Source organism: Stegodyphus dumicola, chromosome 4 (assembly GCF_044657685.1).
Source record: "Stegodyphus dumicola isolate Sdum_Otavi_A_Nest chromosome 4, ASM4465768v1".
In the NCBI taxonomy this organism is placed as follows: Eukaryota; Metazoa; Arthropoda; class Arachnida; order Araneae; family Eresidae; genus Stegodyphus; species Stegodyphus dumicola.
Window position 1 is genome coordinate 236826253 of NC_140771.1, and position 19072 is coordinate 236845324.

The following is a 19072-nucleotide window of genomic DNA, read 5'->3' on the forward strand; positions in this document are numbered from 1 at the left end:
CACATAACTCTGAAGTTCATATTGGTATGCAGATACGGTACAAAGTATTTAATCCGGACGTCCATAATCCGGACCTCGAAGCTACAAACTTTCTGCACATGTGTAAACGCATAATGCATTTATGCATGCACATAATACATTTATGCATGCGCGTTTAATGTATAACGGACGGTATAAGCTAGGCTAAAATTATCTAATTATCTATTTCAGTTAATGTTGCAGATTACTTTGTTCCTTAATCTTCTAATTGGATCTGGCTTATTACTTTTTACAAACTGTTAGAGCAATTTTATAAAAAATAAGCTTAACTTTTGATTATGTCAAAAAGAGTTTCCGATTCTGGAGCTGCCAAAGGATCTACAAAACGAAAGCATGTTTCGATGTACCGCTTCCGAAAGTGATAGAGAGGTTATTGAAAACAAAAAAATTTCGATTCACAAGTTAGTCGGTATTCTTAACACAGCAATTGAAGGACTTGAACAGTGGAACTGAACAAGAAATTATGTCTGTTTATAGTATTAAGAGAAAGTATTAGCACAAAAAATAAAACAACTTACATTGAAAGAAATGTTTAATAAAATAAACAAATAAATATTAAGCTTTTTTTTGTAAATTTTGATACCCTTTAGATCATAATTGCTCTTTATTTCATAAATTATGGTTTCATATTTTTAATATTATAATTTCTGCATGCCATCTTACCAGATTTAGATTGATGATCTATAATCCAGAAAAACCCCTAATTCGGAATCACCGACGAGTCCGGATTAAAGACTTTATACTGTAGACACTAATTAATGCATGACTTGTAACATCTGTTTATTTGTGATTGTTGTCAGATCATCATTACATCAAGTAACTACCATTTAGAACTCTGCATAACTTTTGAGCCTTCATATGGAAATTCATCTTACTGAAGTAAATCTGTAAATAAAATTATAGTAGTGATTTTAATTAACAGCATTAACTGCAAGCCATGTTTTTTACTAAAGGTAAAGAGGGAATTAAAAAGGTCATGTTTTCAAGATAAATGGAAAAATTCAAAAATTTTGTGGCATTGTGCCCAAAAAATATGAGCTATATTTATGATAACAGAATATTAGTTCCAAACAAATACAATTTATAGCAGCATTAAGAAATGAATCCCATAGAGAAACACAATGCTGACTTATAATATTCTTCAGGAAAAAAGTTCTACACATTGCATCATTCATCAAGAAGCTACTTCTGCTGAATGATTGTAGATAATGTAATGGAAACAGAGCTTAAAACAATAAACTTCATCTGTAGACAAGCACTGAATCAATGAAAGTTTGTTGCATAAATTGAAACTCAGTACAAAGAAATGATTTATCATAACTAGGCCAGATGGTTAAGTTAAGAAACTGTATTAAATCCATTTTTTGATTTATAAATGAAGTCAAAATTTTCATTAAAAAAGAAAAAATATTAACCAACTACATAATGACACATGGAAAACTCTTGTTGACTTAACCAACCATTTGAATACCCCCAATAAAGAGTTGCAAGGAAAGAATAAATGTATCATTAGCATGTATGCTTATGTTAAAATTTTAAAAATAGACTGCAGTTAGGGTAATATAAGTGGAATAAAAATATTTCACACATTTCCTACTTTTATTTAAAAATTAATTAAAGAATCTTGAGACTGTGCAAGAAAAATGGCATTATTACAAGAAGAATTTGAAGAAAGATTTTAATAAATTGGAGTCCAATTTCAAATTATTTTCATTACCATTAAAAACAGACATAAATAATGCATAGAAAATTTACATCTGGAGCTAATTAATTTACACTGTCATATAAATCTTATTCAAAGATTTAAAGATGTAGATTTGATTAACTTTTATTCATACATGTTATTGAAAGATAACATGTATTATCTTTCAATAACATGTATGTAAGATGAAGATAAATACACTCAGTTACAAATTTTGCAATAAGAATTATCACATTGTTTGGGAGTACATTCATATGTGTACAGGTTTTTTTTCTCAAAATTGAAAATTAATTAGAAAAGAACTTTATTGGGCAATGAGCACTTAAGATCATTTGCAGCAATTTTTCTCCACGACTACAAATTTTATCAGAATCAAATATCATCAAGTGCCCAATTGGAGTAAGAAACAAAGGCGTTTATAATTATTTACATAGAAATAGAAATAGTATTTTTTCTGCACGTGTCAAAAAAAAAGTGGTACTTTTCCGTTTCGCCGGCGCAAATCTCGCCAAGCAGACTTTATTGGCGACAACATAGAGTATACACATAAAAAAAAAGCTGATAAATGTTAGTTCTAAGAATTTTGTATTTTAAAGGCATGAATATTTTAATATCGTTTAAAATTTTGTAAAAAACCAATAAATAAAGACAATAAATTTGTAAAAAAGACATGAATTGAAGAATTTACTATGGTTTCACGGTTCAAGATCCTGATTCGCCGGTTCATATCACGTGATTCCAAGTGATCTCATCTCACTTAAACTCAGCTACACAGTAATTATCTGCATTAATTTCAAGTTAAATCTTAATTTGGAATAAAAGTTTAAGTGCAAGAATTATTTCAATCCGCAGGAAAAGCTTACACAGAAATTATGTAGAACCGCAATGCTTTACTTCACTAGTGTATTCTCATTAGAACTGATGACCCTTGACTTTGCCTTTTTCTATATTTTTGCCTTCAAGGTGAGCGGTGTGATTGCATCCTAATTGATTTAATTCCCGCGAATGGTCTTAGGGTATAAAATAGAACTATCTGGTAAAAATTCTATGTAATTGTATGCCAGTATTGAAAGAAACAATCAATCTGATAAGAAATGGCTGCAACTTGTTTTGAAAATGAGGCGTAAAAGGTTACCAGCGAGGATATTCCGTTTGGCATCAGTTGTACCATTATTGGCGACTTTATCGCCTGCGCCGGCAAAACGGAAAAGTACCAAAAAATTTAATAAACAAAAGAAAGAGGCTTACCAATATTTATTCTCAAGTTTCCTCCTAATGTCTAGGAAAGCTTTCATAATTTGTTTAGTTTCAGTTTAAATTAAAAATCAGTTATTTAGCGGCCAATTCAAGATATTTAACTGCAAATATATTTGATTCCAAAGTATAACCAAGAGCAATTTCTTGCAGACATGAATCTTTTCACATAGAAAATAAATATTAATTTGAATGTTTTGTATTACTATTATTTTTCTTTATGTATGTATTGCTAAATATTTGTAAGGGACTGGGCATCTAAAGGAGCTAGAAAAGAAAATCTAATCAAAAAGAAATCTCATAATTTTAGTAAAAACAACAAAAAAAAAAAAAAAAAAAAAAAAAAAAAAAAATTGTAAGTTTGAATGATAAAGAGTAAATACGTTGTCAAAAATGCAACTGAATGTTATTGAAACAAATTGTCAACTACAATAATGCTTGAAGTAAGCATGAAAAGTAAAATTTCGAAACACATGAACTATTTGCAACACACCACACACATCCAAACTACTAGGTATATAATATTATATACCCATTGTTAGGAGTAAGTAGACTGCAACATATATTAGTCACTCTTGTTAAAAAATAATAATTCAGGATATCAGCTGCTTTCAGATCATGTATTTGGCCTGCAAGCAGTTTGAAGCCAATATTTTAGTTACACAAATAGTATATACAGTGATAGATGCTGGCATAATATCCATAATTCAGCAAAAATCTGCATATGTGATTGTACAATAGATGGAACTGAACATTTAGCGGAAACTATGTATAGATTATAAACACCACATCCAAACAAAAATTTTGCTGTTATAACACCATTAAAAGAAAACTAAAAACAAATTTGTAGCTCTGTTAACAAATAATGCACCAAATATAATGAGCAAAAATTAAGAAAACAATTTTCACTTTATATATTATAGTTGTTCAGAACACATACCTTATTTTGTGGCATATAACGTGCATCTATAATTTCAAGCTGCATTTTTTTAATTTATAGGTATATTTGCCATATAACACACACCCAATTCTTCACAAAGAAACCTAAAATATACATGGGGAATGGTCTTATTTTTGGAGGTCACTTATTTGAGATTTGTCCTAGCCTTTTGAACAATGGTATACTGAACTCGAGCCTTTTGAACAATGGTGATAAGGGGAACAATTATGTGTGTCAGTTAAATGCTTGAGGGAGGAAATATTCCTGTAAAGAGGGTGGACTGTATTCAATGCAAATATAAGAAATAATGCTATCATATGGTTTTGAGAAAAGGGGGATATACTTTGGCATAAAAATGCACCTCCAACCTGAATGAATTCATGGAATTAGGAGTTAGATGTTTTCTCCTTCTGTAGTCATTTGAAGCCATGGTTTCTGAAATGAAAATCACATTTGCTTTAGTTGAAATATAGTTGATCTAGTGTCCTGCTCAGTAATAAATATGGCTTCTGCAAAAAGAAACAGGCACAGTACTGGTTTCAAATGCAAAGTCGTTCATTTAGCAAAAGAAAATGAAAATCGTGCTGCAGCAAGTGTTTGGTGTTGGTGAAAGTTGGATGGATGATAATGATTATTTATTTGCAGATCAGAGTAACAATGATTTTGAAGATGAAACAGAATTTGATGATGTGCCTGAAGATATAATGGAAGACGAAGATTATGAATATTTCATATTATCCAATAATGAAAATGTTTAAGTTCATAAGGTATATCATTTCTTTTAAATAAACAGCATTTAAGTATATATATAGAAATCTAATTTTTTATGCAATTTCTTATTTTTAAATCTATTACTTTTATACTTGGTGTATAATGCGCACTCCTAAATTTCAATCTTATTTTTTATATTGAATGTGTGTGTTATACGCCGGAATATATGGTACTTCATTAGGTCAAACATTTAAATATATTAAATGTTACTAAGCTATCCAAATCCTACAATATTTTCAAAACCACAAACCTGCCCAAGCCAGGTATAATAAATAGAATTAAAATGGTTTAAGGACACAGGAACTCACTATCACATAGTGACTAGCTCTTTATGTTATGACAGGAACTCACTATCACATAGTGAGTTCCTGTGTCATAACATAAAGAGCTAGTCTTGAGAGCTACGTAAAGAAGTAGTCAATTTTCATACAAATTGCAGAACAAGATGCAACAGACAAAAATATTCAGACAAACGTTTTTAATATGGAATTTAACAAAACACAGAAGTTCCCAACTTTGTCTGAAGCTTGCTTCAATGCCTTTAGATAAAATCTGGAAGGACAACTGCAACACTGCTGAAACTATTACAGTTTGGAAAGATCTAGAAAACAGCTTGAAAAGTCTTGATAAAATAAGCATACAATTACCTATGTGATGAACAAGCACTGTCATCCAACAAATTTTAGCATATATTACCAAAATATAAAGCTGAAGCCTTACTAGCAAGTGAAAATGAACAAGTTTGGAATTAGTAGAAGAAAGACATGCAGACAATATTTTATTCAGCATTACAGCAAAATTTACAATTTGCATTTCACCTGTCTGCAGAACTCTTCTAAAAAGGTACAGCTGAGTCAACAACCACACTTGAGTGGTGAAAATCAATAGTTCCTGTGAAAGAATATACATCAGAAAATAAACTGGATAACACTGAAAAGTTAGGAACAGCATGAGCCTCAGCAATAGGGACTGAAAGAATATTTGCTACATTTGAAATCAGGGCTGTGGAGTCGGTAGGTAAAATGACAGACTCCATCTCCTTGAATTTTAATGACTCCGACTTCAAACATATACACATGGATACAGCTTATTTTTTTAATATAAAAGGAGTAATAGATGCTACAGAAAAAAACTGATGCATGGCAAATTTTTTATGTTAATTAGCATTTATTATGAAATGGAAAAACTGTCATTAATAATTTCCAAGAAACAGTAAAACTTCGGCAAGATCTTCTTTGTTAGAGGACCATAGATCCAATTTGATAAACTTCAGAACTGAGAAGTGTCTTTCCACACTGACTTGAGTAGGAAGAAGAGCTGTTACTGTTAGGGCTACTTCCTTTAACTTTTCACGATAGATTTTTTATAAGTTCTAAAAGAGGTGTCTTGCAAGAGCAATCATATTTATATATTTCTTCAAAGGCTGTGTATAAATCTTGTCTGTATTTTTTCATTTTTATATCTAAAGGCTCTTGGTTATTTATTTTCATTCGCTTTGCCTTACCCTTTTTAATATTACCCAAATATTTCTATGATAGAGACTCAATTGCAATATCTGATGTTTGACTACCTGATTTCAATACACCAGTTGTTCTGAGAATAATTTCATTCTTAATAAAAGTTCATAGATTGCCTTCTTTGCAATTTTAATTTGGTTGTCCTCCGATAAAATTCGGGGTTTTGAATCTAATAATTGAATCCATCACGACCTTATTATCTAGCAAACTAGTTTCTCTTTTCTTCATTGAAGAAACGATTCCTTCTGCAATAAACCCTCCATTTCAGAAAGAACAAATATCACATTTTTCCAGTCTTGCCTCTTGTTAATTCTTCAGATTTTAGCTTTTTGGTGACTATATATGGTATAGAAAGAAAAGAGTTTCCAATTCTGCAATATCATTCCACAGTCTTTCTGTTAGTGAAACATTAGGATTATCTACATCTTCTAGCATTTTCGTCTCCTGTTAATTCTTCAAATTGTAGCTTTTTTGTAGCTATATACAGCATTGACAGAAGGGTTTCTCATACAGACTTTCTGTTAGTGAAATATTAGGGTTATTTACATCTTCTGAAAAAGTTCTTAATTCTTACAACCACTGTATCATCAAATATGTACTACTCCATTGTGTTGCTCCTTTTCCTGCTCGCTTCCTCAGAATGGCATCAATTTTGGGAGTTCTTGCTGCTATTGCTGCTTACCTAAATTGTAACTAAATGAAGCAGTTTTTTCAATAATGGCAAATATCACATCCATTCTCCTCCCTTATATTTATTTATTAATATATCAATAAAATAGAAAATAACTATTTATTAATGTATATAGTTCATAAATAAAAATAATAACTCTGTCATTTCAAATTCAAACTGTTCAACAAAAACTGGAGTTGCGAGTCACCGTGCTTTTTTAGCGACCTCCAACTCCCAACTCCTTTTACCCAAAAATCTACCCGACTCCACAGCCTTGTTTGAAATTGTATACAACAAATTGAGAAATCAGATAGGGTTAAAGAGACAGCAAAACCTTTTATTTAAAGCACTTAATACCAATGGAAACAATGCAGATATTATGTGAAATGCTAATTTCAAACCATTTTTGAGATTGTAAATATAAGTGCTATTCTTATGGTTATATTTACTCTACTGATTTATTTGTATTAATATATAAGATATAACTACAAGATGTGGTTTTATTATTTTTATAATTATTTTTTCAGTACATAAGAGTATGTAAATTTATATTTAAGTGATATATTTAAGTATATCTGCCAGTTATTAATGCCAAAAAACTGCAAAGATATTTTATTGATTTTTATGCTGTTAATTAATAAAATTAGGTACAAGGAATATTATTTTAGTTAGTAAATATGAGTAATTACTATATTAATTTATGTGTAAAAATATATATAACAATTTTTTTATAATCTAATTAGGGATTTAATTACTATGAAAATCTTTAATACATGGTAATAAATGAAAGCATAAAAAATAAAAAAATCTGATTTAAATAAAACAAATCATTTACACCTTGAACCATAATAATAACAGAGAAATTAATGTACATGTTATTCTACATTTGTGATACAAAATATGTTAAAATAGAACCTTTATTACTGTACCTCCAAATTTGCTTATATTTCTTTAATGATTATATTTATATGCTTAAATGTTTCAATACTTTCAAATGAGTAATAATAAATTTGCACTATTTGATGCAAGGCAACTTAAAATTTAATAACTGACAAAATTCAAATTTGTTTAGGAAAAATCAAGCACAGTAAGTAGTTTGCCATCTTTCATCCTGATATTCAGATCATATGCAAGAATAACAATCACTGTGATACAAGTGATAGTCAGAAACAATTTATACTGTAATTAACCCATCAACTCTTCATCCATCACCCTACACTGCAGTTTATTACATTCAAAACTTTGTATTGAATCATATTATTTCACAAGTAGTATGATTCAACCGAAGTCTATAAGTCTGTCTATAAAATCAACATTTACATAAACCAAATTATATTTAAAAAAGAGGATAAAACTACAATTGTTTTTGTGGATGACTGAGCTACACTTGGAAATGAAAATATATTTTAGCCCCAATAAATGGAACAAAAGTGTTTCGTATGTTCTAAGCATAATTTAATTTTGAAATGGTGAGACGGCATATTTTGTATCTCTCAAAAACAAACAGTTCAATGAAGATGCTTTAACATTTTTCAATTGAAATCAGGTTAGATCACATTACGCATGGAGAAAACCACAAAAACTACCACACAGTTAACCCATTTGGTGGGATTTGAAATCAGGCTTAACTAAGGCTGAATACAATGTTAATATACAAGACAGCATCATGAACATTGCAAGCATGAAAGTTCTCTCAAGGCAGAGTTTAAATTGTGCTGATACTTTTTAGGTTTTGGGACATATTTTAATTCTAGTCGGAGCGTAAGGGAGCTCTAAATAAGAAGGCTCCAACACGTTTTTTTATGTAATGGAACAATTATTTCAGTAGAAATTTGATCTAGAAAATTTTATTTTTAGCAATAAAATTGTATAAAAAATCACTTGTTAAATTTTAACATATTGCTTTACATTTTAATTATTTTAAAACATAATAAATTAATTAAATAATAATTAAAACATATTAATTAGTAATATAAATTAAATAATTATTCATTAATTTGATACTCATAAACTATTTAATTTTTAAATTATTAATGATTTTAATAGTCATTTTATTTATTTATTTACACTTGTTTCTCTTTCCTGATGGTCTTCCATAAGGCTCCGGCACTTCTACTTTTAGAAATAAAGCCCTGTCTCATGTTAGATAATCGGTAAATAATTGCGATACTCAAATAATACAAATAATAATTTAATTTCCAATTTCTGGTTTTGCATTTTTATAAATGTTCATTTATATATAACAAATAAAAATATACATTTAATAAATAATCTGATGAGAAAATAAACAAACAGCAATTGAGCATTTACACAAAATAAAAGTACAGATTATGAAAAGAAAACAAGATATACATTAACTTTTAGTAAGGGAGTAAATTTTTCCAGCAATTGTTTAAACCATTCAAAGCCATAAACAATGAACAGGAATTCTAGAAAATAAAAAATTTTCAAAAATTTAGTTTAGAAACAAAAGTTTTCAGTTGTTTTCTCAAATGAAGCTAATGTTAAAATTATATAAAATGTGCATTAATTCAATTTTCTGGTTAAAAAAATATTTTACAAACAAAAACTTTTTGACACAATGAAAAAATTTAAAGCATTTCTTTCATACAGTTATAAAACATTAAATAATGGCTATTTAAAATGAAATAGTAAAATATCAGCTATATAAAACTTTTAAAAGCGTGACTAGTTTCAGGGATACATTAAAAATTGCTGTACATGAAAGAGAAATATGATTATTTCACAGAACAAGGAAAAATTCTGCAAGATAACATTTTAAAAGGAACTGTATTTTGCTGAGCACACTTTTTTTTTGTTATTTCTAATTATGAATTTCATTAGGTGGTATTTCAATATACATAGGTGATGATATACTTTCTCAGCTTTGTGCTAAAACTAATGTTAAGTTCTTAAAGGAAAAACAGAACTATGCTCGTGGTTGTCAATAACATAATTATGGATCATACACATCTTCATGAGAAATGTTCACCATAGAAGATGACAAAGAGACAGATGTTTTATGTTCTGGCAGAACTGGAATAAGGGGCAATTTCAAATTACATCTTTGTCCACAGTTTTTTCCACATAACTTGCAATTTTTTCCACATACACATAGTTCTGGATTTTGGTCATTGGTATGTGATTGCATATGACCTTTGAGTAGGCTTCTTAAAGAGAAGCATTTGTGGCACACATCACAAGCATGTTTCGTTTTGGTATGTGATAAAAAATGTGTCTTCAAACGACTCTTAACTACAAAACACTTTCCACAGATATCACAATTATGAGGTCTATCTCCTGAATGCAGAAGTGCATGAGTTTTCAAGTGAGATTTCTGCCTAAAGGACTTACTGCAAATTGAACAATTAAAAGGTCTTTCACCAGTATGTATCATCATATGCCTTTTCAAAAAATATTTTTGTTTGAATGATTTCTGACAAATATTGCATGTGAATGGACATTCATTTGTATGAGTAAGTAAATGCATTTTCAGATTACTCTGCTGCACAAAACGTTTCGAGCAGATATTGCACATATATGGTCGTTCACCAGTATGAGTAAGCATATGTCTCTTCAGATTTCCTTTTAATGTAAATGTCTTTTTACACATCTCACAATTGTAGAGTCTCTCTTTTAATCCTAAAGCCTCTTTTTTTTCCTTTGAAGCTTGAAAGACAAAAGCAGCTGTAGTATAAACATTGCATACAAATGACTGCTCAGAATCAGTTAATGAATTATTTTCTTCTTGAGACATTATTCTTTTTGTAATCAAACAAAGAAAATAACTAATGATTAGAAAACTTTACCATAAATTTTATAATGAATGGTAAAACCATACCATTCAGTTTTTATGTACGTATTTATTACAATAATTATTTTATTTTCAATTTTTGCCCAGCTTCAGGTAAAAAAACAATAAACAATAAGAAATATATTTGTTATTACATATGATGCTGAAGTGATGCATATTATTTTAATCAATTAAAAAATTTATTTGAAATAAAAATGTTATCCCTTTTATAATATTCATAAAATAAATTTTCATATAATACACTAAGATTAAAATGTTTTGTATCACAGGCTTGAAAAATTATCATACTTTAGATATTCAGTGTATTCTTGTCACATTTTCAGAAATTGAACCTGTATAAAGAAATAATATATTAATTGCTTATATCAATACAAACAAACAAACAAAAAATAAATAAAAATACAACTTAACTCATTTAAAATATAAAAGAGTTGTTTTAATGAGAAATAACAATCATTAACTGAAAAAAGTTTCACTTTATATACTCAAGGAATGCATTTAATTAAAATTTCTGAATTTAAGTCTACTGAAAATTGTTCCAATTAATTCAATAATCTTGTTTCATATTTTATATTTTACATATATACATATATGTATATATAAATTATATGCATGTATGTATACTTAAAATTATCCAATAATATAGTTATGAATTTTTACAGATCATCTTTTTTCAGGTATAATTTGAAAAATAACAATCATAATAACACAATTCAAGTGCCCATGAGCTCTTCAATAATTACAAACATATATTTACAATACCATGCTGGCTAAGAAAGAATATGGACATCGTGTTAACAGGACAAAGCATTAGAAGAACAAATTATGGATGTTGTATTAAGACTAACAAATTTTCTTTTTAGCTCAACACAAGGACACAATATTACCTTACTATTAGTGATTTATAAATTTCTGTTTGATTATTATTATAAAGAAAATCAATTTCCCTTTTCATTGTATAAATATGTGCATCATTTGAGTTTTGTACAAATTTTAGGATAGCCATTAATTTTGGAATGAAGATCGATTTACCATAAGCAATTTACTATTTCTTAAGCTATAGACATGAAATAACAAGCAGATTAAGGAAAAAGAAACTTCAGGGTACACTGGATATACAGTTAAAGCACACATACATTTCATAAATGTCACATATATGTTATATGCAAATGCTTCCCACTTTATGAACTTCTGCAGACATGAACAAACTTCTTATTAAACAGTAAAAATTTCAAGTCAAAAAGAAATTAAATAAATGGAATATATCAAATGAGACTACCTGATGTGTACAGTGATACTACACAGGCAGTGAAGGAAGCGTGAACCAAAGTTGATGAAAACCCTGATGCCAGTTTAGGGTACTTTTGGAAGGAGTGCAATATTTATAATTGTGTGCAGAACATCCACAATGCATGAAGAGATATTACTGATATAAACATGAATGTCCTCTAGAAAAGTATGTGCCCTTAATCTTGTTCAACACTTATCATGTTTATAATCAAGATGATGAAAAGAAGAAATTCTTTGCGAGTCTCATTAACATTAGACGGCAATTTAAGCTAAGCATGCAAGAGGAAGATTTCATAGAACTGCTAGACCCAGAAGAATTGATTAGACCCGATGCATCTCGAACAGCAAAAGAGAGAGGAGAAGGAAGAATATTCTCTAGTTAAAACACACTTCTAGTGTTCTCAGCAGATATAACATGCCAACTCCTTCCAATTCTCATTCAGCCACCTAATTACAAATGTTCCCTTTATTTGTTAATGAGTCTTCAGAGTGCGAGTCATACATTGACTCACCCTCATCTTCGTTAAATTCTTAAATTCTACTAGACACATTGTCTGCCTATCCACACATGCCTCAAAGATGGCAATTCATGGTATGTACTGTAAAGTAATTCTTTACTTGATAATATTTTTTTTTTAATTATAATGTTTTATATTTAAAATGTATTATTTATCTGTTTTAGCATTTTTGTTTATTTGAGGGTATTAATAGCTCTCTAGTATTTATAGATCATGAGCATTATTAGGAGTAACGAACCTAGTAACATTTTATGAACAAATTCATGGCATGAATGCTTGTCTGGAATGTAACTCATTCGTAAAGTGGGGGAGTGTCTGCATATGAAAGAATCTGGTTATTGAAGACACGTAGACACTTGAAATCATAGCAGGTAGATCAATTCTTTTTTTTTTTTTTTTTTTTACAACACAATGCTTTCACAATGAATGAATATTTACAATGCATCACTGATAAATGGCACTATAATTGCTCAAATTAAAAGATTACATGCCTTTTCCTTCATCTTCATAACAATTAATTTCAATGGAATAAAGAAGCAACAGAGGAGTGCAAGCAAGACGAAAGCAACCCCACAATAATATGAACAGCTAGGTTAGATTATCTAATTATGACAAAGCCACATGAGTTATCTGCCTAAGAGGAGGGATGCCTTCATGCAGGACTTTCCATGGGAAACTGGCTCATATTTACATTAAACAAGAGCAAAACCATGAAAAACAACCCATTCGCCTGCGGTTACTATTACAAAAAACAGCCAAAATCTAAATTTATCATAACACATTTGCTGATATTTGCAGAAATAACCCCTTTTTTAATGACAAAAACTAAAAAAAATACAATTTTCCCCAAGGCTAGTTTTGCCAACATTATCAACATTAGGGTTACTGAAAAACCTATTTCACACAGTGGGCTTCCAAATTTCATGAACAACCAATGCCACTTGGCAATTTTTTTTAGTTACAAACCAAGGGGTACTGTTCAGTACAGATCAGCCAAAATAAAAAAAAAAAGTCTCATCTTAAATTGTGTTTTATCATAACTTTCATTTAATGAAGTTTTTCACAGGATTTTGTTACTTCATTAAACAGAGGTTTGACTGCACTGACTTAGCTATTTGCTTGCATTTTCACAAGATTCAATTTTGTTTATAATTTTTTGAGCACCTTTTCTGCAATGACATTTGAAATCTTTTATAATATTGGGTTGAAACTTAAGTAATGGCCATTTATGTTGTGTTTAAAATTACGCAGTAAAAATAAAATGTATTGGCATAATGCTATGTGCTATTTGAAAGAGAATCTTTCCCTCTACAAGATGGCGTATTTGATTTTTTTGTCTGAGCTAATTTTTTTTATTTTTCAGATGATTAAAATGGAGTGTAAAGGTTACAATAATAAGCATTTTTGACACCTTCTACTTTTAGCCTTTAATCGAGGCAATGCTGCCTGAGAGATTTGTGAAGTGTATGAAGAAGGTGCAACGCCTGAATGAACTGGCAAGAAATTGGTTTGCCAAATTAAAAAATGGAAATTTTGACCTCAAAAACGCTGCATGTTCTGGACTACCAAATGAATTTAATGAAGAGTGTTTGAATCAACTTCTGCACGAAGAAGCATGTTAAGTGTATGGGGCAAGTCCAAAAACTCAGAGCTTGAGTCCCACACCTTTTGAATGAAAGCAACAAAAAACAATGATATATGATTTCGGCCAGTTTGCTTGCCTGTTATCGCTTACTCATGGATACAAAAAGCGCTTTCTTTACTAAATTGTTCTGGCCGACGAAAGATGGTGTCTGTGGGTAGAGAAGACTTTAAGGTACCCCTTGTATTATGGCGAAGTTGTTTCATTTATGGTAGCCTGAGTAGTTCAATGTTATGGAAACCCTATTGTGACGTAATGGGGTGCATGATTCTGGGAAATTTTGAAACATGGGATGTGTTGTAAGCGTTTTTGTGGTGTGTGTTGGTTTGTTTCTTTACATGGTAGAATGGCAGAGTGTAGTAAGATTAATTTGAAGTTTCTGTACAATTTGGAGTGAAAGGGAAAAAAAGATCTTTAATTGACTGATGTGTAAATGAAGGTTTACTTAGTAGCCCTTATAAGTGTCCAGTATGTAGGAAGGTTATGTGTCTAGTCGCACATAAAAACTGTTTAGATGGATTTGAATGGGTTTGTAGGAAGAAAGGTTCAGATGGTCACTATGTGAAGCGTTCGATCAGAAAGAGTACCTGGTTTGAAAAAAGTCATTTGAGTATGATTGATATTTTGATTTTTACGTGGATCTGGGTGTATGAAGCGATTTCGAAAATCATGGTAAGTGAATATTTGCTTTTGGTAGTGCTTAAATGTATAACATGTTTTTCCTTTTTTATGTTATTTTATTATTTGGTTTAAAATGTATTTTATTGAGATTATGTATTTTTTGTTTGCCTATATTGTAGAATTTGGTGCTTCTTTGACTTTGTAAGTGAAAATAGGTCGACGTGTACATGGAAAAGTTAAGGGAGTGCGCAATGCCATTTTTGTGCAATTCGGGGATTTTTTTTAAGTGAAAATAGGTCGACATGTACATGGATAAAGTCAAAGGAGTGCGCAATGCCATTTTTGTGCAATTCGGAGATTTTTTTTTTTAAGTGAAAATAAGTCGATGTGTACATGGATACCGAGTTTGTGCAATTGTTTGTCTTGTTATTTTGGCTTTGTGTAGCGGCGATTTTTGGAGCAAAAATCGCCACTTCGCAAGCCAAAATGACAAGTCAAAGAATTGCACAAAATCGGTATCTATGTACCTCCAAAAATCGCCAAGGGGTACCCTAAACTATACTTTTACCATGTCTGTATGTCAACATGAAGCAGCACAAAGAATGGTTAAGCCCGAGTAAACAAGCGACACCACAAGCAAAAAAAAAAAAAAAAAAAAAAAAAAAACTTCATCCATTAAAGTGGATGCGGAACGAGCAGCGTCTTTGAGGTGGAAATTCCCATTTTTGAATTTTCTTGCAGTTCGTTCAGGCACTGCACCTTCTCCACACAGTTCAAAAATCTCTCAGGTAGCTTCTGCAGCATTGGTGCCTTGATTAAATGCAAAAAGAAGAAGGTATTGAAAATGCTTATTTTTATCGACTTGACACTCCTTTTTAATGATCTGAAAAATAATAAAAATTAGCTCGGACAAAAAAAAAAAAAAAAAAAAAAAAAACACCATCTTGTAGAGGGAAAGATTCTCTTTTAAATAACACAAAACATTTTATTTTTAAGGCGTAATTTTAAACACAACATAAACAGCCATTACTTATATTTCAACCCAATACTCGGCTGAATCACAGTTATTTAACAATGATTTTAATGGTTAATCTTTGGATTATGGTAATTTGGTGATTTTTTGGCGACCAACCCTGCTACAGCAACCTGCTAGTTTTTGTTTGGAATCCATTTTGTTTTCACGAAGTAAAGGCTTTTTTTTTTTTTTTTTTTTTTTACTCAACATTTCCAGCATTTTTTTTCCAACAATCTGCTAGCCGAATTACGCTTATGCTAGAACTTTTATGGAACAAAAGTGCAAATCATGACGAAGATTAGATGCGAAATTGGGACAAAGTGCAGAATCGCCCACTGCTTGCCACATTTTTACAAATTGCACATACATGGTATCATCCATGTACATGTCGACCTATTTTCATTTAAAAAAACATCCCAGAATTGCACAAAAATGGCATTGCGCACACTCTTGACTATATCTATAAAGTCCTAGCTAGTAACCTTTATCGCCTTACCAAAATGTCACCAAACTACCTGTTACCATATTCCAAAGATTAGCCATTTTAATTTTTCAGTTTGCTGTCACATTTCAAAGGAAAATCATTAAAAATATTACTTATCATTTACAAGTTCTTGTTACTATGGTAAATTATACATAAATTCTTATCACTTATTGTCATTAAAAAGGAATCATCTACAATAACATTAATCATAAAAGATCATGGTCCAACCATGATGAATCAGTACAAATTATATTGAAAGCTAAATTGCATCAGAAAAAGCTCATGCTATCAATTTGGTGGAGTTACAAAGGTGTATATTTTGAGCTACTTCCAAGCAACCAAATGATCAACTCAATGTTTACTACCAACAGCTTATGAAATTGGAAGAAGTAATAAAATAGAAAAGGCCAGAATTGGCACATAACAAAAGAATAATGTTCCACCATGGAAATGTGAGGGCTCACATATCTTAAGCAACACATACAAAATTATTACAGCTAGGCTTGGAGTGATGTCACATCTCCATATAGCTCTGACCTTGCACCTTCAGATGAACATTTATTTCAATGTTTACAAAACTTTTTAATGGTAAAAATGTGAGTAGTAATGATCTCAAATCACACTTGGTTGAGATTTTTGCTGATAAAGAGTAGAAGTTCTTTGAGTGTATATCCATGTAAGTTAAAAGAAAGATGGCAAGAGGTCATCAAACAGAGTGGAAGATACTTAACTGATCAAAGTTCATTTTATTTCACACTAAAAAAACAAAACTACTTTCTTGACAACCAAATAGTTGAATTCCAGCTTCTCTTCATGCTAAGTTTCATAAAAATTGTCATAAACCTTCTAAAATGCTTTAAATGAAAAATTCTTGTTTACACAGAAGTGATAATCTTTTTCGTCCTGATGTTTTGATAAAACATTTCACAAGAATTCATTCTCAGAATCTTTATATGAATTAATCTGTGACAGAAGGATGGAAAATTTCTGTATTTCTTCAGTATTTATTTCTAATCAAGTAAATGGGAGTTATTTTATTTCAAAATATGCTTAGTTTATTCAGAAATAATTTGTCTTTCAATATGTAGGCTTTTTTTTTAAATTTTATTTTTTTGTTGGAAGTGACAAAGGAGCACTTTACACTCATACGAAATAATTAAACATACTTTACAAATGATGGATCAACAAATAATCTCTGAATTTTTTGCAACCCTACAATTAAGATTACAATTTTGTGCCTTGAAATTTGAAAAAAAGGTTTAATCCTAGTATCTGGTGCACACGGGATATGGCTACTTTTGGCGACTTTATGATGAGCAGTAAAAACGCGACATATACGATGAGTAGTAAATGGGTCATTCAAAGAAACATATATAGTTATACATAGTATATACTATGTATATAATGATAGTATAAAGTGTATAGTATATACATAGACGTTCTTTGGGACATTTTTGGTGTTGGCGATAATTTTCAAAATAGCGCCAAGGCTGCACCGTATACTAGGATTTCACCGAAAAAAATTTTGGTTCTTAAAAATATTGAATTTCGGATACATTTTCCCAGTCTTCTTAAATATTCCAATGAAACAGCATAGACAAATACAACAGGTAATTTTTTTAAAAGGAACTAGAAATAAGAACAGCTTAAATCAAGCTACAACTTTTAACAATGAAACATTCTGATATTAATATTTTTTCGATACAAAAGCACGCTTCTTCTGCAATTTTATAGGAAATTACAAACTCCCCAACTTAATAATGTGACTCTTGTTTTCTAATACATTATGTGTACTTGAAATAAAAAGGATAACAGCTATTTCATAAATAGCAAGATAAACTACACATTTTATCGATTTATATATACAACAAAAGTTGAGAAATTTCAAACTAATATTTATTAAAATATTAAAACTTAAATAAATAATCAAGAGATAATAATTAAAATTAAATCATGAAGGGATTAACTTTCTAAAAGGAAATAAGCATGCCAAAAATTGAAACAAAAACAATTAATCAAGCATAATAATTACTTTATTATAAAACATAATAATTTTGGCACAGAAAGTAAATATTTTATTAAATTTTAATATGCATATTTCCTATTACAAAGTAGATACTCATGATTTAATTACTGTCTTCATTATTTTATATATATATATATACAGACATTCACGGGGAGCTAATATACATCTACGAAAATAAAACCCTGTTTTGGGCATTATTGGCAGCAACAGTTCTGAGTTAAATTTGAAAATGGGGAGGAGAATTTTCATTTCACCAAACAGCTAGGATACCAACTACCGTTAAGCAAGTGGTACACTCAATATATATGCAACATTATAATATCTGTGGATAATACAAAATTCTCAAGAAAGAAAACAACAACCTACCCTCATTAATACTAAGCGGTATTTAACGATGGATTATTTTCATATTTAATGACTCATAATATTCAATTTCTACCCCATTTCTAGTTTCACATTTTTAAAGTTAAAAAGTATATATCAGACATAAAAATGTGAATCCAAATGAAAATTTTAAATATTTGAGAAAGTGCATTGTTTTTATTTTCATATGATTTTAAAATTATTTTAATGCATTAAATTTCATAAACATTCGTACTACACACCAGATACTTCTCTCACTTTAACATATTCATTTAAAAAAGACAGACAGACATCTTATTTTGCATCAGATACGTCTTTTTGCCACAAAATGAGAAAGGAATGTGGCTTGCATATTCACTACATCGATTTTTCAGCTTCCCTCAGGGTCACTCTCTCTTTGTCCCGT

The 19072-nt window shown here is 30.0% G+C and overlaps 1 protein-coding gene and 1 long non-coding RNA gene across 2 annotated transcripts; both read right to left on the reverse strand.

Annotated features, from left to right (window-relative positions):
* Positions 1–9068: 9068 nt before the first annotated feature.
* On the reverse strand, positions 9069–18902 carry LOC118188700 (uncharacterized). Its single transcript, XR_004758153.2, has 3 exons — positions 18670–18902; positions 10996–11039; positions 9069–9322 (listed from the first exon to the last, which is right to left on the reverse strand). It is a non-coding gene; the product is annotated as an uncharacterized LOC118188700 (long non-coding RNA).
* LOC118188699 (uncharacterized) lies at positions 9343–10988 on the reverse strand. Its single transcript, XM_035359192.2, has one exon. It carries the CDS (start codon positions 10648–10650, stop codon positions 9850–9852), a length of 801 nt encoding a protein of 266 aa, XP_035215083.1. The 5' UTR covers positions 10651–10988; the 3' UTR covers positions 9343–9849.
* Positions 18903–19072: the final 170 nt, after the last annotated feature.